Genomic DNA, 18,263 nt, shown 5'->3' on the forward strand with positions numbered 1-18,263 from the left:
CTTCTTAGGTTTGTCCATGACCAGTTTTCAGAAAGGATGGAAGTGTCCAACGTGGATTTCTCCACAGTGTTACCACGCTTCATTTCTCTCTACATCTTTTCCTTTCTGAGTCCAAAAGATTTGTGTGCAGCTGCACAAGTCAGCTGGCCCTGGAAGTTTTTAACTGAACAGGTTTACTACTTGTTACTTCCTACCTCGGGTTCAAATACAATAGTCATCTGTAATGAGGCTACTGGGGTAACTTTCTTCCCAGAGATAAACAGGGGTATCTGAACCATACCTAACTTATCCTTAAGGAAAAAAATAGGGATAAGTACATTACTTTATTTTGTAAGTAACAGATATACATTATTCTAATAATTCATGTAATTATAATATTTTTAAGTACTCAATTATTTAGAAAATATTTTACCTTGGCTAAAAATGTCCATTCTTTCCTAAAAATTATTTAAGCTTTGGTTTTTATATAATACTAGAGGCCTGATGCACAGAATTTGTGCAGGGAGGGGGGCTCCCTCAGCCAGGCCTGAACACTTTTCATTCCAGGACCCCTCAGGGAGTGTCCGATGGCCAGTTTGGGCCAGATCCCACAGAGATCGGGCCTAAACCAGCTGTATGACATCCCTCTCACAATCTGGGACCACTGGCTCCAAACTGCTCACCTGCCTGTCTGCCTGGTTGCCCCTAACTGCCCTCCTCTGCTGGCCTGGTCACCCCTAACTGCCCTCTCTTGCCGGCCTGGTCGCCCCTAACTGCCTCTGCCTCGGCCCTCGCCACCGTGGCTTTGTCCGGAAGGATGTCTGGGAGGCTGTCCGGTCTAATTAGCAAATTAACCTTTTATTAGTATAGACTAGAGGCCTGATGCATGAAATTCGTGCATGGGGGGTGGTGCTCCCTTAGCCCAGCCTGCGCCCTCTCGCAGTCCGGGAGCCTCATGATTGATCTCCCTGCAAAGGGAGGCCCCACCCACCCGCCTCAGTGCCACCCACCAGGTAGCCTGGGCCTCCCTCTTTGGGGTGATCGATTGTGGGGTTCCACAGTGGGCCCCCAAAGAGGGAGGTCCTGCCCACCTGGCAGGGGCTCCGCAATGGATCACACCCCGCAGAGGGAGGCCCCACCCACCTGCCACAGCCCGCTGGTTGGTGGCCTGGGCCTCCCTCTTTGGGGCAATTGCGGAGCCCCTCGATTGATCGCCCTGCCAGCCGGTGGTCTGGGCCTCCCTCTACAGCAGTAGTTCTCAACCTTCTGGCCCTTTAAATACAGTTCCTCATGTTGTGACCCAACCATAAAATTATTTTCGTTGCTACTTCATAACTGTAATGTTGCTACTGTTATGAATTGTAATGTAAATATCTGATATGCAGGATGGTCTTAGGTGCCCCCTGTAAAAGGGTCATTCGACTGCCAAAGGGGTCGCGACCCACAGGTTGAGAACCACTGCTCTACGGGGTGATCATGGGGTGATGGCAGGGCCCCCCAACCAATTGCATCATACCCGCCTTGGCTGGCCTGGCGTCAGTGGGTATCATAGCGTGGTCAGTCCAGGCGGTCGTTCTGCTATTTGGCCGTTCGGTCAATTTGCATATTACAGTATTATTATTATAGACTAGAGGCCTGGTGCACGAATTCATGCACCAGTGGGGTCCCTCGGCCTGACCTGCAGGATTGGGCTTAAACCGGCTCTCCAACATCCCCTGAGGGGTCCCGGATTGCAAGAGGGTGCAGGCCAGGCCAAGGGACCCCTCTGGTGCACGTTCGGGGCTGGCAAGAGATGCGAGAGGTTGGCCAGCCAGGGAGAGACAGTAGGAGGGCTCCAGGGCATATCTGGCCCATCTCACTCAGTCCTGATCGGCTGGACCCCAGCAGCAAGCTAACCTACCAGTTGGAGCATCTGCCCCCTGGTGGTCAGTGCACATCATAGTGAGCGGTTGAGTGGCCTTAGCATATCATTAGCATGGTATGCTTTGATTGGTTGAGTGGCTGACCGAACAACCGGACACTTAGCATATTAGACTTTTATTATATAGGATTATTTTATCCATGGTAATTCACAATTTCAACTGAGCTCTCTTTGACTAATATCTGTAAAGAAGATAAGCCTGCCTCTGACATATTTGTCCCTTCATTTCTTTTTAAAAGGCTTAATAAAATGTGATGGGGACATACTTTAAAAACAAGTCAATAACTTACTTCTAGAACCTGTACACACTTACCAGGGTGGCTTATGGTAGCTTCTGATCCCAGAGGACACCTCACTGACTGTGATGGGGCCACATGCAAGAGCCAACTATGGACTTTTTTATTGCTACAAAAAAGTCCAGGCTTAGTGTTTGCATGGTGTATTGTTCTCTTTCTATTTTCAACCTTTCTATGTCCTTATGTTTAAAAAATATGTCATATAAACAGAATATGGTGGTGGTGGTTGTTTTTTAACATTTAGCAGTCTTTGACTTTTATCTGGGGTAATTTGGTCTGTTTACATTTATGTTAATACTGATATATTTGGGCCCAACTCTACCATTTTACTATTTATTTTTTGTTTGTTCCATGTGTTTTGTATTTCATTTTTCTCCTTGTCTTCTTTTGGAGTACTTAAATATTTATTTATTTTTATTGTTAATTATGAATTCTTCAGAAGTTCTTTCATGGCTACCCTAGCGATTACAGTGTGCATGCTAGGATTATTATTTCACTTATGAGATAAGGCAAAGAGCTTAGAATCCTTTAACTCCATCCCTCTCGTCCCCCTTGATTTCTATGCTTTGTTGTCAGATATTCTAATGCCATCTATAATCTACAGTATAAAAGACAAAGATGTTAATTGACCATACCTTCGCTATGCCCTAAGCCACGCCCACAAGCTAATCAGAGCAACTATATGCAAATTAACCCAGCCAAGATGGTGGTTTGCAGCTACAGAGCTGGAGCAAGCAGGAGGCTTGGTTGCTCAGGCGATGGAGGAAGCCAAGCTTCCCGCCTGCCATGAGCCAGCTGTGGCCTCCACTCATGGCAACAAAGTTTCAATTATAGAAGATAAATAAACCCCAGATACCTGCTTCCAGCCAGCCTCCACTGGGAGCTTGTGTGGCTGGGGGCTGTGGCCAGCCTGCAAACAGCCATCAACCCCTCACCCAGAATGGCCACACCCTCATGGGGTGAGGGTCCCCACTGGGGGGCTTAGCCAGCCTGAAAACAGCCCTCAGCCCCTCACCCAGACTGGCCAGGCACCCCAGGGGAGACCCCCACCCTGAAGTGGCTGTGGCCAGCCTGCAAACAGCCATCAGCCAAACAGCCAACATATGTAAAAGACAAACACTTAAATATAAATGTTAACCTCACATGACTTTATTACAATTATTTTTTAATTATTATTTTTCAATTACAGTTACATTCAATATTATTCAGTATCAGTTACAGGTGTATAGCATAGTGGTTAGATAATCATGCACTTTACAGAGTGGCCCCCCTGTAATTCTAGTATCCACCTGGCACCATGCAAAGTTATTATTGACTATATTCCTTATGCTGTAATTTACATCTCTGTGTCTATTCTGTAACTACCAATTTGTACTTCTTAATCTCTTAACCTTTTTCACCAACCCCTAACCCCCTTAGTAGTATTATTTTATACAGTCAATATATATTTTTTATATAGTCAATATTTATAAGTAACAACATATTTACTTTTTTTGTGGTTGCTCTTCATACCTTCCTACATCTGAGTTTCCATTTGGGATCATTTTCCTTCTGAATTCTCTTTAATATTGCGTTTCATGCAACATGCTGATGACAAATTCTTTTAGTTTTTATTTTTAAAATGTCTTTTTTCACCTTCATAACTAAAGGCTAGTGTCACTGGAAATTTGAACTCTAGGTTGGCAGTTAATTGTTTATAGTATTTGATATTTTTCCATTGTTCTCTGGCGTCTACAACTATTTTTTGAGGAGTAGGAAGTTTTATAGTTGTTCCTTTAAAGGTAATATTTCTATTTTCTCTAGTTGCTATATGTTTTTTCTCTCTTTTGTTTTGTGTAATTTTATCATAATGTACCTAGAGTTTGTATATGTGTGCATGTGTGTGTGTTTGTACATTTATCCTGTTTTGTGTTTTGCAGTGATTTTTGAATCTGAGATTTAATGTCCTTTATCTATTTTGCAAAGTTCTCAGATGCTATCTCTTTAGATATTGCTTCTGCCCCATTTTCTCTCTTTTCCTTGTGGGATTCCAATACTTATCTTAGACTGACTCACCATATCCCATAAGTTTCACATTTTTTCATATGTCTTTTCCTTCCATTTGGCTGTCATTGTTTCAGTCTGGACTTTTCTTCTGGCCTGTCATTTAGTTGACTAATTACCTCTTGAACTGGATTCTAATTTGCTCTTAAACTGGTCCATTGAGTTCTAAATTTTAGTTATATTTTTCAGTTCTAGAATGTTGATTTGATTATCTTGCCAAAATTTTCCACCTAGCCATTTCATTTCTTAGACATATTAAGTATAGGTGTTTTTTTTTAAAGTTTATATCTAATAATTACAACATCTGGATCTCCTGAGGGTCTCTTTCTATTTACTCAAAGACAAAAGAAGAAATGAATAATTGTCTTTTTGGCGGCCTGCTATTTTTGATTGAATACCACATACTGAGTATAAGTAGTTAATGTGATCATTTGAGTCTCTGGATGATGTTATCTTCCTCCAGAAAGAATTTGCTTTTGGCTCTGGCATTTGGTTTGGTTAGGAATAGATCCCTGAAATCCAATCAGAGAATGAGCCTTTTCAAACTAGCTTCAGTCCTGGTGATAGTGTTCCCAATTCCTCATCGTCCTTGCTGAAAAGGATCTCAACTGAAAGCCTGGTGTGGTTATCAGGGTTCCTCCCCTTAATGAGCCCTAAATTTAAATTTGTTTCCTCTCCTCCCTGTGAAAATGCCTAGAAGTCTTCACAGCTTCTAAGTCTTCACTTGTGGCTTTCTGCTCAGCTTGTCAGCCTGAACTTCACTTTGGAGCTGTCCGACTCCCTGCTGTGAGAGTGATGCCCAGGATCAGGCTTCTCTGGATTCCCTGCTCCCTGGGTCCGGGCTGCACAGTCCTTATTGCCCTGGTAGCTCTACAATGACTTCAAATAATCGTTGTATAATATTTTGTCAAGATATTTAATTAGATTCAACCACATGAAATCCACTGTTTTTACATATCAAAACTGGTTGCATATTGGCAATATCATATGGTTCAATCAAAGTTGTTCTCTCTGGGAGGATTGGTCTGAAACAAACAACTACATCATTGTAGAAGCAGAAGTCCCAGAATCTAGGCTTAAAGTAACCAAATGCTATGGGGCACTGGATGTATAGACCGAAATGACTAATACATATATTCATACATAATCAAAGGGTAGTTTTGCTATGGAGAAATGAATGTTATTTCTCGGCATCAAGATTAGATGGCAAATCAACTGCACTAGAAATCTGAAAGCATTAAAAAATATTATTTGTGTACCTAAAAGCATTATAACTAGGAAACTGACCTTTAAAAAACTCACAACTCATCTTTCTCCGAAGGACTGCATATGGATGCCCAAATGCATCAAGCTGGGATGGTTTCTGCCCTATACGCCAACGGATCATGAGTACGGTGCTTGGAAGCACCATTACATCGCGTGTGTGTGCAACTTAGACTGGCTGACACCCAGGGAAGCCGCTGCTGTTTATGGGACCCTGAATGAACCCAAAACAGACGGCGAGGAGCTGCAGGAGAGACACAGAGAAAAGTGCCTACGGAAACTAATTTGGGGGGAAATTGCACTGCGTAAGAGTGAGTGGCATTTAAAAACTTCACATCCTAACCAAGTGCTGTAGAAACCAATGGGTTTACATACAACTTCCCAGAGGAACAGCATGTGGATGGCATCCTCTGAAGTATGTTCAGAACAAGCTCTTTTTTTCTTCACTGTCTATTTCAACATAATGGATAAGCAAAAGGGATTTCAGGTGAATTATATAAGGTCAATTGTCAGTACCTCCATTGCTGTCCTAGTTTTTCTTTTACTTACAAGACCAAAGATAAGGAGGAGAGAGAAGTACAAACACGGGCAAAAGCAAATAAATAGGTTCAGAACAGTGCAGAAGAATTGGGATTGGTGAAAAGGGAGGAGAAATGAAAGGGAATGAAAATAGGAAGAATGGCTTCTTCTTTTTTTTTTTTTTTTAAGTGGAAAGGGAGCTGGGACAAGACACATGTTCAGCTAAGCCTTCTGATTTGTGTGTAAAGTGAATTGACAAGGCTGACTTGAGTTCTCCCATTTTGTTTTTGTCTTTTTACTGAATCGCCCTCTGTGAGATTGTAACAAACGGGAAATTACTTGAAGCCCAGAAGAAGGACAGAAATGGATGGGAAGCCTATAAATTAACTGGCTTCCACAAGAAAAGAGTTGCTTGTTCTCTGAGCTTTGTTTCTTGACCTCAAATGACTGGGAACTTGCAGCCACAGTGCTGACAGGATAAGAAATCCAAACAGAGTCCACGAAAGTGGCTATAATGATTGCCGCTTGGAGTACTGCCCTGGGACAGCTTTATTTTTGATGCCTTTGTCTATGGAGCCTTGGCTGGGAGAAGCGTGCAGTCAACAGCCAAGCCGGCTGCTGTTTGTTTTTCAGAGGAGTTATTCCGAGCCCGACCCCCCTGGGTGAGCGGAACACACTGCTCTAGATTGTTCAAATCCCGATGCCAACCACGTCTCCCCCAGACTGTGAGGGACCGAGTGGGATTACATGAAGCTTTGAAGAAACAGCTTGTTTTGGCTTCCTTAGAAGCTCTGCCCAAGCGGTAAGCAAACCTCCATCTACTGAAGGCTCAGGACCACCCCCTGATACCAGTTCTAGAATAATCAGCTAACATGCAGGATCTCTCGCCATTATACGGCTCTTAACCTTTGATACAGCAAGAACAGTTGTCTTTTTTGTTGTTGTTAATCCTCACCTCAGGATATTTTCCTATTGATTTTTAGAGAGAGTGGAAGGGAGGGGGAGAGAGACACAGAGAGAAACATTGATACTAGAGAAACACATCAATTGATAGCCTCCAGCACACGCCCTGATGGGGGCCGGGGATGGAACCTGCAACTCAGGTACATGCCTTTGACTGGATTTGAACCCAGGACCATTCAGTCCCAGGGCCGACACTCTATTCACTGAGCCAAATCGGCTGGGACAGTGGTCGGCAAACCACGGCTCGCGAGCCACATGTGGCTCTTTGGCCCCTTGAGTGTGGCTCTTCCACAAAATACCACGTGCGGGCATGCACGTACAGTGTGATTGAAACTTCGTGGCCCATGCGCAGAAGTCGGTTTTCGGCCTGGGAGAGTCTATTTTGAAGAAGTGGCGTTAGAAGAAGTGGGGGGTGTCGGTCGGGCCACGGGATATGCAGCGCGGGGGAGGCATGCGCGATTCATGCACAAGTTGAGTGAGCCAGACAGTCAGCAGTCTCATGTGCAGTGGTTAGTGCCAGTCGTGTCCGCAAATCACGCATTTGTGACAAAAGTACATACTCAAAGCATAAAGTTACCTGTATTTTTCCAACCAGCTGCAAATCCTGCAGGTATTTGGCTCTCAAAAGAAATTTCAATCGTTGTACTGTTGATATTTGGCTCTGTTGACTAATGAGTTTTCTGACCATTGGGCTGGGGCTGTGGTTGGCAAACCGCGGCTCGCAAGCCACATGCGGCTCTTTGGCCCCTTGAGTGTGGCTCTTCCACAAAATACCACGCGCGGGTGCACACGTACAGTGCAATTGAAACTTCGTGGCCCATGCGCAGAAGTCGGTATTTTGTGGAAGAGCCACACTCAAGGGGCCAAAGAGCCTCATGTGGCTCGTGAGCTGCGGTTTGCCAAGCCGCAGTTTGCCGACCACTGGGCTAGGGTAACAGTGGTCTTTAGCATGCTTTCTGAAGAGAGTAATATATAACAATGGTCTTTAGCAAGCTTTCTATGAAGAGGCTGTATGGTGGATATAGTATATTTTCCATATAAAGTTATTGAGCAAAAATATCCTTTTTTTGCAGAAATTTGTTGTAGGGCTTAAGCATATCCCAGTGGTAATGTGGGGGTGGGAGTGAGTGGAGAGAATGGAGATGTCACTCGGAAAACCATGAGGCCTGGATGACCGAGGAAATATAAAATCTCCCTGCTGTCCCTTTTCAAAATGTCGTCTTGAACCCCTAAGTAAGCCACTACCTTCATGTTCAGAGCCCCACGAAAGCTAAGCTGCAAGAGAACTTTCTGGCATCCCACAGATGGAGGGAGGGAGGCCTAGAGAGCAGCTTTGGCCCCAACCTGCCCAGGAGACCCATTTGCTTCTGTCCCCAAACTACAGGGAGAAACGGAAGTGCTGAGGCCACTTGCCTTGTGTACAATATCACTGATGACCACAGAGGACATATTATCAAAATCAAATGAAGAGAACATGAGCCCGGCCAGGGTGGCTCAGTTGGTTGGAGCGTCATTCCCACACCAAGGGATGGCTGGTCTGATTCCCTGGCGGGGCACATACCTAGGCTTGCGGACTCAACCCCGGACAGGCGCATGCGATGTTTCTCTCTTTCCCTTCCTCTCTCTAGAAATCAATAAACATTTTTTAAAAATATTTTTAAAAAGTGAGAGAAAATGAGAACCTCACTTATTTCCCCTTCCCCCCTACAGAAGTCATGTTTTTGGAAGACATTCCTACCCTTCATTATCAAAGAAAAGTTGGCGTGGAGTTTTAAAAAATGATGACAGCCCTTCACATGCTTTCCAGACACACTTCATATTAATATCATCTCGGATTCCTGCGCATGAGGTATAGGGCTAGAAGGCCAAGCCTTTCCGGAATCAAGTTTTTTCACTGACATTAGAAATTGTACGGCAATCTTTTGGCCACCGTGTGTGTGAAAATGGTTCATCTAAAAGAAAATTGGTCTGATCTAAGTGGAAATTTACAGACCCAAAACAGTTTTAAAAATGAGAAGCAGTAAAGATAACCATAAATTAAAATTATTTTTTTAAAGGCCTAACCTGCCTTGTATTAGTAGGTATCCAATAAAGTCTTACTGAATTGAATTTGTTGCACTTAAACCACAAAAGAGCAAGGTTATTACAGATTATTTTAAAACTTCTTTGGAATACCAAGGAATTTAATAATATGTACCCACCATCTCTCAAAAAAATAATGTCAGAAATCCTATTTTGCGATCTATTTAATGAGGGTGTCATTAAATTAAATATGCTCTTTCTATAATGAAGTTATATATTTTGATTTTAATATGAATAAGACAAATAAAGGAAGTATACATATACATTAATACACACACAGGATATATGTAAGCGATAACATTTAGTAGGTTATATCCATTGGCCTACTTAAAGTTTTTCAATAAAATTTCTATTTACAACAAAATGTTTATTTTCAAGATATGAAATCACATCTATCTCTGGGCATCTAGGAGTTGACCTTGGTCATTCACAGTGGCTCGCTTAGCATGTCCACATGGAAGCAAGGTCAGAGTTTTGATCTCCACATGGGCCACAGATAGTTTCCCTAATTGTTTAGAAGTGCGTCATGCTGCGTGTGCAGAGGATAATTGGTGACAGGGTATGGGTGAATAAGCAGGTATGAAGTAAGTCCATCCTCCTATTTGTCTTCTTTATAAAAGACTGTCATAATTACTTATTTGATTATCAATATAAAGGGGGTTAGGTAAAAAATAGAGTGTAACCATGTGGTAATTCTCTATTCTGTTGAACTGTGACCTCCAGAAAGTGGCATGAGGTTTGAGAAAGAAAAATCAATGACTTCAATGACTTTTTGACCTGTCTGCTCCTAATAAAACTTAATCACAATGAAAAGTTTATTCGTTAGTTGAATTCAAGGAACAGTGTTTTAAATTTTTGTTTAAATAGAAAATATTTATAATTCAAAAATTCAGCCTGGCCAGTGTGGCCCAGTGGTTGAATGTTGACCTAGGAACAAAGAGGTCACATGCCCAGGTTACTTGCTTGATCCCCAGTAGGGGGCATGCAGGAGCAGTTGATCAATAATTCTTACTCATTGATGTTTCTATCTCTCTATCTCTCTCCCTTCCTCTCTATTTAAAAAAAAATTCACAACTTAGAAGAAAACAAAACCTAAGAGGTCTGTTGCAAAATTGAACGATCTCAATTTTATTATTTTTTAAAAGTTGTTGTATATATGTCTCTGTGTCTGAGTGGGAGAAAATAACTTTTAATAGAATTTATCTCTGAGTGCTGGAGCTACAAATGTATATAATTTTCTCCTCTTATAATTAGAAAAGAAATATTTTTTTAAAATTCCAGTGAAGAAGAAAGCTTATCGTTCTCTTTCCATAATTTCTGAAAAAAAGTCTTTACAAATCACAGATTACAAATTCATTAAATTCCTTTCATTAGTGATAGTCTAAAGTAATGGGCTTTGGTTTCTACAGCTTCGGTTTTATTTTCTAGATGGTGGTGGACAGTGTTAAGGCAGGCGTCATTTCTGTGGTGTACGAACACAGTGGCATGACCTTGGAGAGCCTGCTGTATCTCACAGATAGAGCCCTGGGTGGGCAAAAGGCACAGAGCATGGGAATATTCAGCGATGGAAATAGCAGGGAAATCAACTTACTCCAAGGTAATGTGGGGTTGGAAAGAACAACCCACTTTACACGGGTGTGGTATTTGTCCCAGTCAGTGTATGACCTTTAGAGTACCATTGAAATTCCAGTTTGTTAAGAAGGTTGATAACCCAGCTCAGAGAAATCAGGCAGGAGTTCTATTCAGGCCTTCCACTGATTTAATGAGGCCCACCCACACTAGGGAATCTGTTTTACTCGGTCTATCTATTCAGATGTTAATGTCACCCCAAATCACCCTCACAAACACACCCAGATTAATGCTGGACCAAATTTCTGGGGAAAGTGACAGGTTAAATTAACCATTACACCATTAAACAACAACTCCCTTTCCCCCCTCCCCTGAGCCTCTAGGCATTACTCTCCAACTTCCTGTTCCTGTGTGACTATTTTAGACATCTCATATAACTAGAATCATACAGTTACTTTTTGTGACTGGCTATTTCATTTAACATAATGTCTTCAAGGTTCACCCCTATTATAGCATGTAACACAAGTTTCTTCCTTTTTATTTTGTAAGGCTGAATAATATTCTACTGTACCCATAACCACATGTGGTTTATTCATTCATTGATGAACGCTTGGGTTGCTTCCCCCTCTTGGCTATAGTGAATAGTGCTGTTAAGAATATAAATACGGCCCTAACCAGTTTGGCTCAGTGCATAGAGCGTCGGCCTGCAGACTGAAGGGTCCCAGGTTCGATTCTGGTCAAGGGCATGTACCTTGGTTGCAGGCACATCCCCAGTGGGGAGTGTGCAGGAGGCAGCCTGTCGATGTTTCTAATTCTCTATCCCTCTCCCTTCCTCCCTGTAGAAAATCAATAAAATATATTAAAAAAAAAAAAAAAAGCCCTGACCGGTCTGGCTCACTGGATAGAGCGTCGGCCTGCGGACTCAAAGGTCCCAGGTTTGATTCCAGTCAAGGGCATGTACCTTGGTTGCGGGCACATCCCCAGTAGGGGGTGTGCAGAAGGCAGCTGATCGATGTTTCTCTCTCATCGATGTTTCTAACTCTCTATCCCTCTCCCTTCCTCTCTGTAAAAAAATCAATAAAATATATTTTTAAAAAAGAATATAAGTACACAAATATATCTTAGAGATCCTGTTTTTAATTCCTTTATATATACCCAGAAGTGAAATTGGTGGATATATGGTAGTTCAATTTTTAATTTTTTGAAAAAACATTATGCTGTTTTTCATAGTGCCTACACCACTTTACAATCCCATCAACAGTGCACAAGGGTTTGAATTTCTTTACATCCTTACCAACACTTGTTATTTTCTGTGTTTGTTTGTTTTTTTTCATAGTAGCCATCCTAATGGGTATGAGATAATATCTATTGTGGCTTTGATTTGCATTTCTCTGATGATGTTGAGCATCTTTTCATATGCTTGTTGGTCATTTGTATAAGTTCTTTAGAGAAATGTCTATTTAAGCCTTTGCCCATTTTTTAATTTGGTTCTTTGATTTTTTGTTATTGAGTTGTAGGCATTCTTAAATAGTCTGAATATTAACCCCTTATCAGATATATAACTTGCAAATATTTTCTTCCATTTTTTAAGGTACCTTTTACTCTGTTGATTATATCACTTGAACAAAATTTTTCAGTTTGATGAAAGTTAAGCAATTTTAATAATAGCAAATAACCAAGACCTATACATTGGTGTGCACTCACAGCATTCATTATACTTCCAATGGCTATGCCACAAAGGAAGGGATTGGCTGATAGCATTAACTTGTTATGAGCCATCTTTTAAAAACTTTAATAGTTACCTTTTTTTGGGGGGGAAGGAGATGATAAATGTTTTAGAAATAAACTTTTAGTTTCTATTCTTTCTCATACTATAACTCGCATCTTTCCTTGCTTATACCTAAAATAGAATTGTTTTAAGTTTTGCTAACTTGGAATCTTCCATCTCTGTGGGATGAGGGAAGGAGATGGCCAAGGATCCAGCTGGCAGGGATCTCACTAGATGGCAGAGTGAGTCCCTGAATCACCCATCAAACTGCCATCTCTGCGCTGGAACTCAACAACTTGGAATAGTTTCACTGAATTGTATTATTAGCAAAAACTAACTGCTTTTGGATCAGTTTCACCTTATTTTTGGCTTTTCTTATTTAGTTTACCTGTGCCTGAAGCAAGTTGTGTTCCACATTAAACTTTTATGCCCCCAACAGTAGAGCACAGATGCTATTTGGCGTTTAAATTTATGATTAATTACATGGTGGCTTCTCTCTAAATCAGGGGTGGGCAAACTTTTTGACTCGAGGGCCACAATGGGTTCTTAAACTGGACCGGAGGACCGGAACCAAAGCATGGATGGAGTGTTTGTGTGAACTAATATAAATTCAAAGTAAACATCATTACATAAAAGGGTACAGTCTTTTTTTTTTTTTAGTTTTATTCATTTCAAACGGGCCGGACCTGGCCCGCGGGCTGTAGTTTGCCCACGGCTGCTCTAAATGGTGGAGAAGCAGCAAGTGCAAGTTTACACTGTGGTAGTTGGTTCACCTCCTAGGGAGCATAAGAGCCTGGTGGGGTTTCCTGATCTCAGCTTTGTTTGTTCTCCAGGTGAGAAAAGTTTCCAAACTCTGCTTTTCTTTGTTTTCTCTTATTAAAGGAATAGTAACAATAACAAAAATACCTCAGAAAACTAAAGTTTCCTTTTATATAATTGTGATGTTTTCTCAAAAGCTTTTGCCTTAAAAACAATAGAATGACATCTCTTAGTCCAGTCACCTGAAGAGGACCTTTCCTTACGTATTTAGACGTCAGGATTCCCGTGACTGACTTGATTTGCATTATGTTTCCGGGGTTCGGGAATGCAGAGTCTCCAGAACTGGTTCAGAAATGGGTCCAGACACACTCAGTTTAGCTGAGTCATCACACAGATTCCTAGGGAGGGGGCTCCATCTCCTGGAGCATTACTTCTGCTTGGAACAATTTTTTTTTTAAATTATCTTTTTAAATCCTCACCTGAGGATATTTTTCCATTGATTTTTAGAAAGAGTGGAAAAGAGAGGGAAAGACAGAGAGAAATATAGATGTGAGAGAAACACATAGATTGGTTGCCTCCTGCAGGCGTCCCAACCAGAGTCTGGGCCAGGGAGGAGCCTGCAACCAAAGTACGTGCCCTAGACTGAAATTGAACTCAGGACCCTTCGGTCTGCAGGCCAATGCTCTATTCTTTGAGCCAAACTGGGTAGGGCTGAACAATTTATTTTTTGATTGACAACTGTGGGAAACATTTCTACTTTGGAACTTGGTTGTAAAATCCCAGGACTTGACTGGCCATCCATTCTCAACCCTGTTGTGAGCCTGGTAACTCACACCGCTACACAGTGGAGGCAGAAACAACATCCTAAACACAGTGCACAGTGTCCAATAAATCCAGAATGTGAAGGAGACCGAGGCCACGCTGAAGTCCAGCGGTACCTTTGGGGGCCTTAGCATGGCATGGCGTTGAAGCAGAGGTGCCATACGGATCTTGGTCTTAGGAGCAGAGGTTGGCTTTTTCAATTGTGGTTCCGTTTTCACAAACTGCTGAGAGTTTCTTTCTGTTCACGATAGTGTTACAAATTGATGTGACTTTTCGATTTTTTCCTCAGGCTATAAAATTGGTATTAAAAATGTATTGAGGCCTGATGTGAGAGACTTCTGGGAGAAATTAGGAAGCTTCGTGGCCCCTAAAGAAGGAGGGGGTCACGTGGACCTCTTTGTACCACTGGGAGCATCCGGTCAGTTTTGAAAGGTCGTGGTCATGCCTACTTTATGATGATATTTGTTCAAATGATTCTGTCACACTTACTCTTTATTTCTTTTTTGCTTTATACATCATATACTTGGGGACTTAGGGGAAATGGGCATTGGGGTGAGCAGTCAGAGTAACCTGTTCCTGTAGAAATAAAGCCACTAGTGACAAGAGCCAGCCAGGAACATTATTTCTATTTCTTCTGGAAAACACAGTAAAATCAGCCTGCACAACACAGAGGAAAGGGCCTGACCAGCACGGAAATCTGAGAGAGCTTTCCCTGCTGTTTCTGAACCCGGGATGCGTAAGCCTGAACTTGGTGAGAAGGACCTGGACTGGAACCCCACTCAGCCCACTTCAGCTGTGTGGCCTTAGGCAAGTTTGTGAACCTCCATTTCCTCCTATGAGTGTTAGGGTAGTAGCACCTTACCTTATAGGACTTGTGAATACCCAAATAACAGAAACTTCAATTACACAAATACATAATAATATAAATACCTAATATTAGAATACTAGAAACAGTGAAGTGCTTTGTGAAGGTGAGCATGGTTGCTGATATAAGTTTAAGTGCGTACTTATCTAGTATCAAAGTGGATTTCAGTACTTGAAGGGAAATTTTGAAACATTAAATTAAATTCACTTTTGGGTTATCTGTTAAATAAAAGCTCTGCATTCATGGGCACTGGGTTTGTTTGTTTGTTTACTAAGCAGAACAGGGGAGAGGGAGTGTGAAATTAAATTTTCTCATACTGTTTCTTATTACCCATTCTTTAGAGAATTGTGTGTTTTTAAAGTTCTTAATTTTCAAGTTTCACTGTCAAGCTTCAACCAGGGGAAAGGATAAAAACCAAAGGAGGTGAAGGGGTTTAAAAGAAAATGAAATACAAGTTATTGTACAAAATTTTTTTACAGTTATTACAATTATATAATCTCAACTATGCATAGAAAAATCTATGCAGAAATATAGCAAAATATTAACAGAATCTATACATTTTCTTTTATCTTATTTGCCTCTATTTTCTGTAATAAACTAGTATTACCTTCTTTTATAATGAGAACAAAGCCAATTTTCTCGTTGGAGTAGAAGGAGAAAAAAAGGATGCAGGAAAGTATAATATTGAAAGGCAGACAACAAAGGCAAAAGAGGAAAAGAACAATAGTTTTGTGACATAAAAACTGTCTCAAGTGAAATTTAATGGCACTCAAACACTAGATTTTCCACCACTATTCTGGGCCCTAAAGCCATCCCTAAATTTCTTGTCAAATGTAATTTCCACTTGGATGAACCCTTAAGACCAATGGTTCTCAACCTTGGCTGCACATTAGAATCACCTGGGAATCTTTTATAAATTCTGATTTCTGGGCCTCATCCTCCGGAAATTCTGTTTCTTTGGTATGGGGTGGGGCCACAACATTAGTAACAAAGAAACAGAATTTCCGGAGGATGAGGCCCAGAAATCAGGATTTTAAAAAGATCCCCAGGTGATTCTAATGTGCAGCCAAGGTTGAAAACCACTGCTTAAGACCCTGGTTCAGTCAGAAGACCCTGGCTTCTCTTTGAGAACCATTGTTCTGTGCTGACTGCCTCTACCTTCCTCACCTGTCATTCGCTCCTCAAGCTCCTACAAGTCGTCTATCCCTGGCTTCTCAGCCCAAAAAACCTCTTTCCCTCACCTCAGGCATCATTCTTGAGCTTGTCATCCCTGGTAGCGGTGTCACCTGTAATATCTTGGATTTCAAGCATATGTCTCTCTGAGTCCCACTTCCAAATCATGTACCAAGTATTCCCATTCTTTATCGATTTTTTGCCTGAAGACCTCCAATCCATACTCCCACATTTTCAGTCTCCATCATTATGCTTCTGTGCTTGGTTTCTTCCTTGTTAAACTTGGATTTAATGGCTTATTATTACAGTACTATCTTGCAAAGACTCTGAACCTCTTTGTCTTTTTCCTGGCAAAATCCCCACCATTTGGCTAAATCCCAGTGCTGGTTAAAACACAGCCATCTGCAAAATCTATGCCTGCCTGCACGGAGACAGCTGAAGACTGCTGGAAAAAGGAACACACCTGTTTGTATAGATCTAACTTTATTTAATGGCATAAATATCACAATCCTACCACATTTCCTGGTAAATTCATTCTTCTACTCTTTGAAATGACTATTTATTACATCCCTTCTCCTCCCTAGTCAAGCTTTCCAACAACACTCTCTCAGCTGTTGACCTCACCTTCGACTTCCCTAAGAAAGCGCCCTAATTTCCCTCCCAACTCCAAATCCACCACCTACTTGCCTCTTACCTTCATTCTCTGTCTTCCCTTCTGTTGACGACGGAAGAAGCACCCCTGTTCATATCAAAGTTTGACTACTCCACTTAGACACTGTATCCCACCGCCTTTCACCTTCTGACTTCACTTCCATGCTTCAGTCTTCTTGTGTAGCCTCAATCCTCTGTCTTTATTGGATCATTCATATTAAATCAGGAACACCTGTAGTAACTCTGTCCTAAAAAAAGGGAGGAGAGATCATAAACTTTTCCTCACCACATTTTGAATCGACTATACCAGTGGTTCTCACACTTTAGTGTGTTTTTTAACCATTTAAAGGTCTTGTTAAAATACACATTGCTGGGCCCCACCCTAGCGTGTCTGATTCAGTAAGTCTGGGATGGGGCCTGAGAATTTTCATTTCTAACACGTTCCCAGGTGCTGCTGCTGCTGCTGATCTAAGGGCCACACTTTGAGAACCATTGTTCTATGCTGACTGCCTCTACCTTCCTCACCTGTCATTCGCTCCTCAAGCTCCTACAAGTCGTCTATCTCTACTGAAATTGCTTTCGAAAGAAAATAACTTCCATGTGCCCAAATCCAGTGGTCCCTTCTCTATCCTCTTTGCTTTGACTTCTCAGCAGCACTTGATGCAGATGGACACTCCTGAAACTCTCCTTCTTCTCTCGATTTCCCTAATACCACGCTCTCCTTGTTGTCCCCCTGCCTCAGCCGCAGCTCCTTCTCATTCTCCTCTGTTGGCTTCTCCTCCTCAGCAAGACCTTTAAATGTGCCCAGGGCTAGATCTGGGCTCTCCTTCTCCATGACTACACCTGTTTCCTAGGCAGTCTCATCTATTCCTAAGACTCTAAATTCAGTATATATGCTGGACACTCCCAAATTTATGCTTCCAGCTCTGATATCTCTGAGCTGCAGACTCATATCTAGCTCCCACTTGCTATCTTCATAGTGTGCATTTCTGCTAGCTCCTAAAGTTAACACAAACTCCTGGTTGCCTCTTCAGCACCAGACCTCCTCCTCCCCAGGATTCCTCATTTAAGATGTTGTCACTCTCCCAGTTACTTCATAAGCCAAACACCTAAAATTCATCTTTTGGGAGCATTGTTAAAATTTTAAAACAGCTTTATTAAGGTATAATTGACTTACAATATTTATATGTACAATTAGATAAATTTTGACATGTGTAATATACCCTGTAAAACCATAAAGCAATAAAGATAATGAGCATACTTCCATCTACACAGGTTACTGAAGGAGTGAAATTAATGCCATGCTAAACTTTGACCATTGTATCCATTCTGTGTTTAACAGGTTTAAATCTGCCCCTTTACAATGAGACTTCTCCCTGGTGTCACGCTATTTTAGAAAATACATGCAGGCTTTCTGTCTGTGGCCTGAGTATTCCAGCTTGAAAATAAGCCCCAGGTCAGACCTCATGCCCTCTTTTCCACCCTGTTGTGCAGTCCTCATAAATGAAGTGTTTGGACTTCCGCTCTCAGGGGTGAACTGTAACATGCTGATAAACTATTCCACGAGGGATCTGAATTGAGAACAAGAAC

At 41.7% G+C, this 18,263-nt stretch overlaps 1 protein-coding gene and 1 long non-coding RNA gene across 2 annotated transcripts in view; one reads left to right on the forward strand and one right to left on the reverse strand.

Moving 5' to 3' along the window:
• Nucleotides 1-16,911, reverse strand: part of LOC132236938 (uncharacterized) — a 71,914-nt gene extending 55,003 nt beyond the window's left edge. The window contains exon 1 of the long non-coding RNA XR_009453418.1: nt 16,717-16,911. This is a non-coding gene — a long non-coding RNA (uncharacterized LOC132236938). The remainder of the gene's footprint in view (nt 1-16,716) is intronic.
• The window catches only part of ECT2L (epithelial cell transforming 2 like), a 58,821-nt gene that overhangs the window by 13,658 nt on the left and 26,900 nt on the right, over nt 1-18,263 (forward strand). The window contains exons 3-8 of the mRNA XM_059700475.1: nt 9-171; nt 5,561-5,813; nt 6,655-6,823; nt 8,695-8,833; nt 10,495-10,663; nt 14,274-14,402. Of these exons, the coding sequence (XP_059556458.1) occupies nt 9-171; nt 5,561-5,813; nt 6,655-6,823; nt 8,695-8,833; nt 10,495-10,663; nt 14,274-14,402 (1,022 nt within the window). The remainder of the gene's footprint in view (nt 1-8; nt 172-5,560; nt 5,814-6,654; nt 6,824-8,694; nt 8,834-10,494; nt 10,664-14,273; nt 14,403-18,263) is intronic.

This window comes from Myotis daubentonii, chromosome 6 (assembly GCF_963259705.1).
Source record: "Myotis daubentonii chromosome 6, mMyoDau2.1, whole genome shotgun sequence".
NCBI lineage: Eukaryota > Metazoa > Chordata > Mammalia > Chiroptera > Vespertilionidae > Myotis > Myotis daubentonii.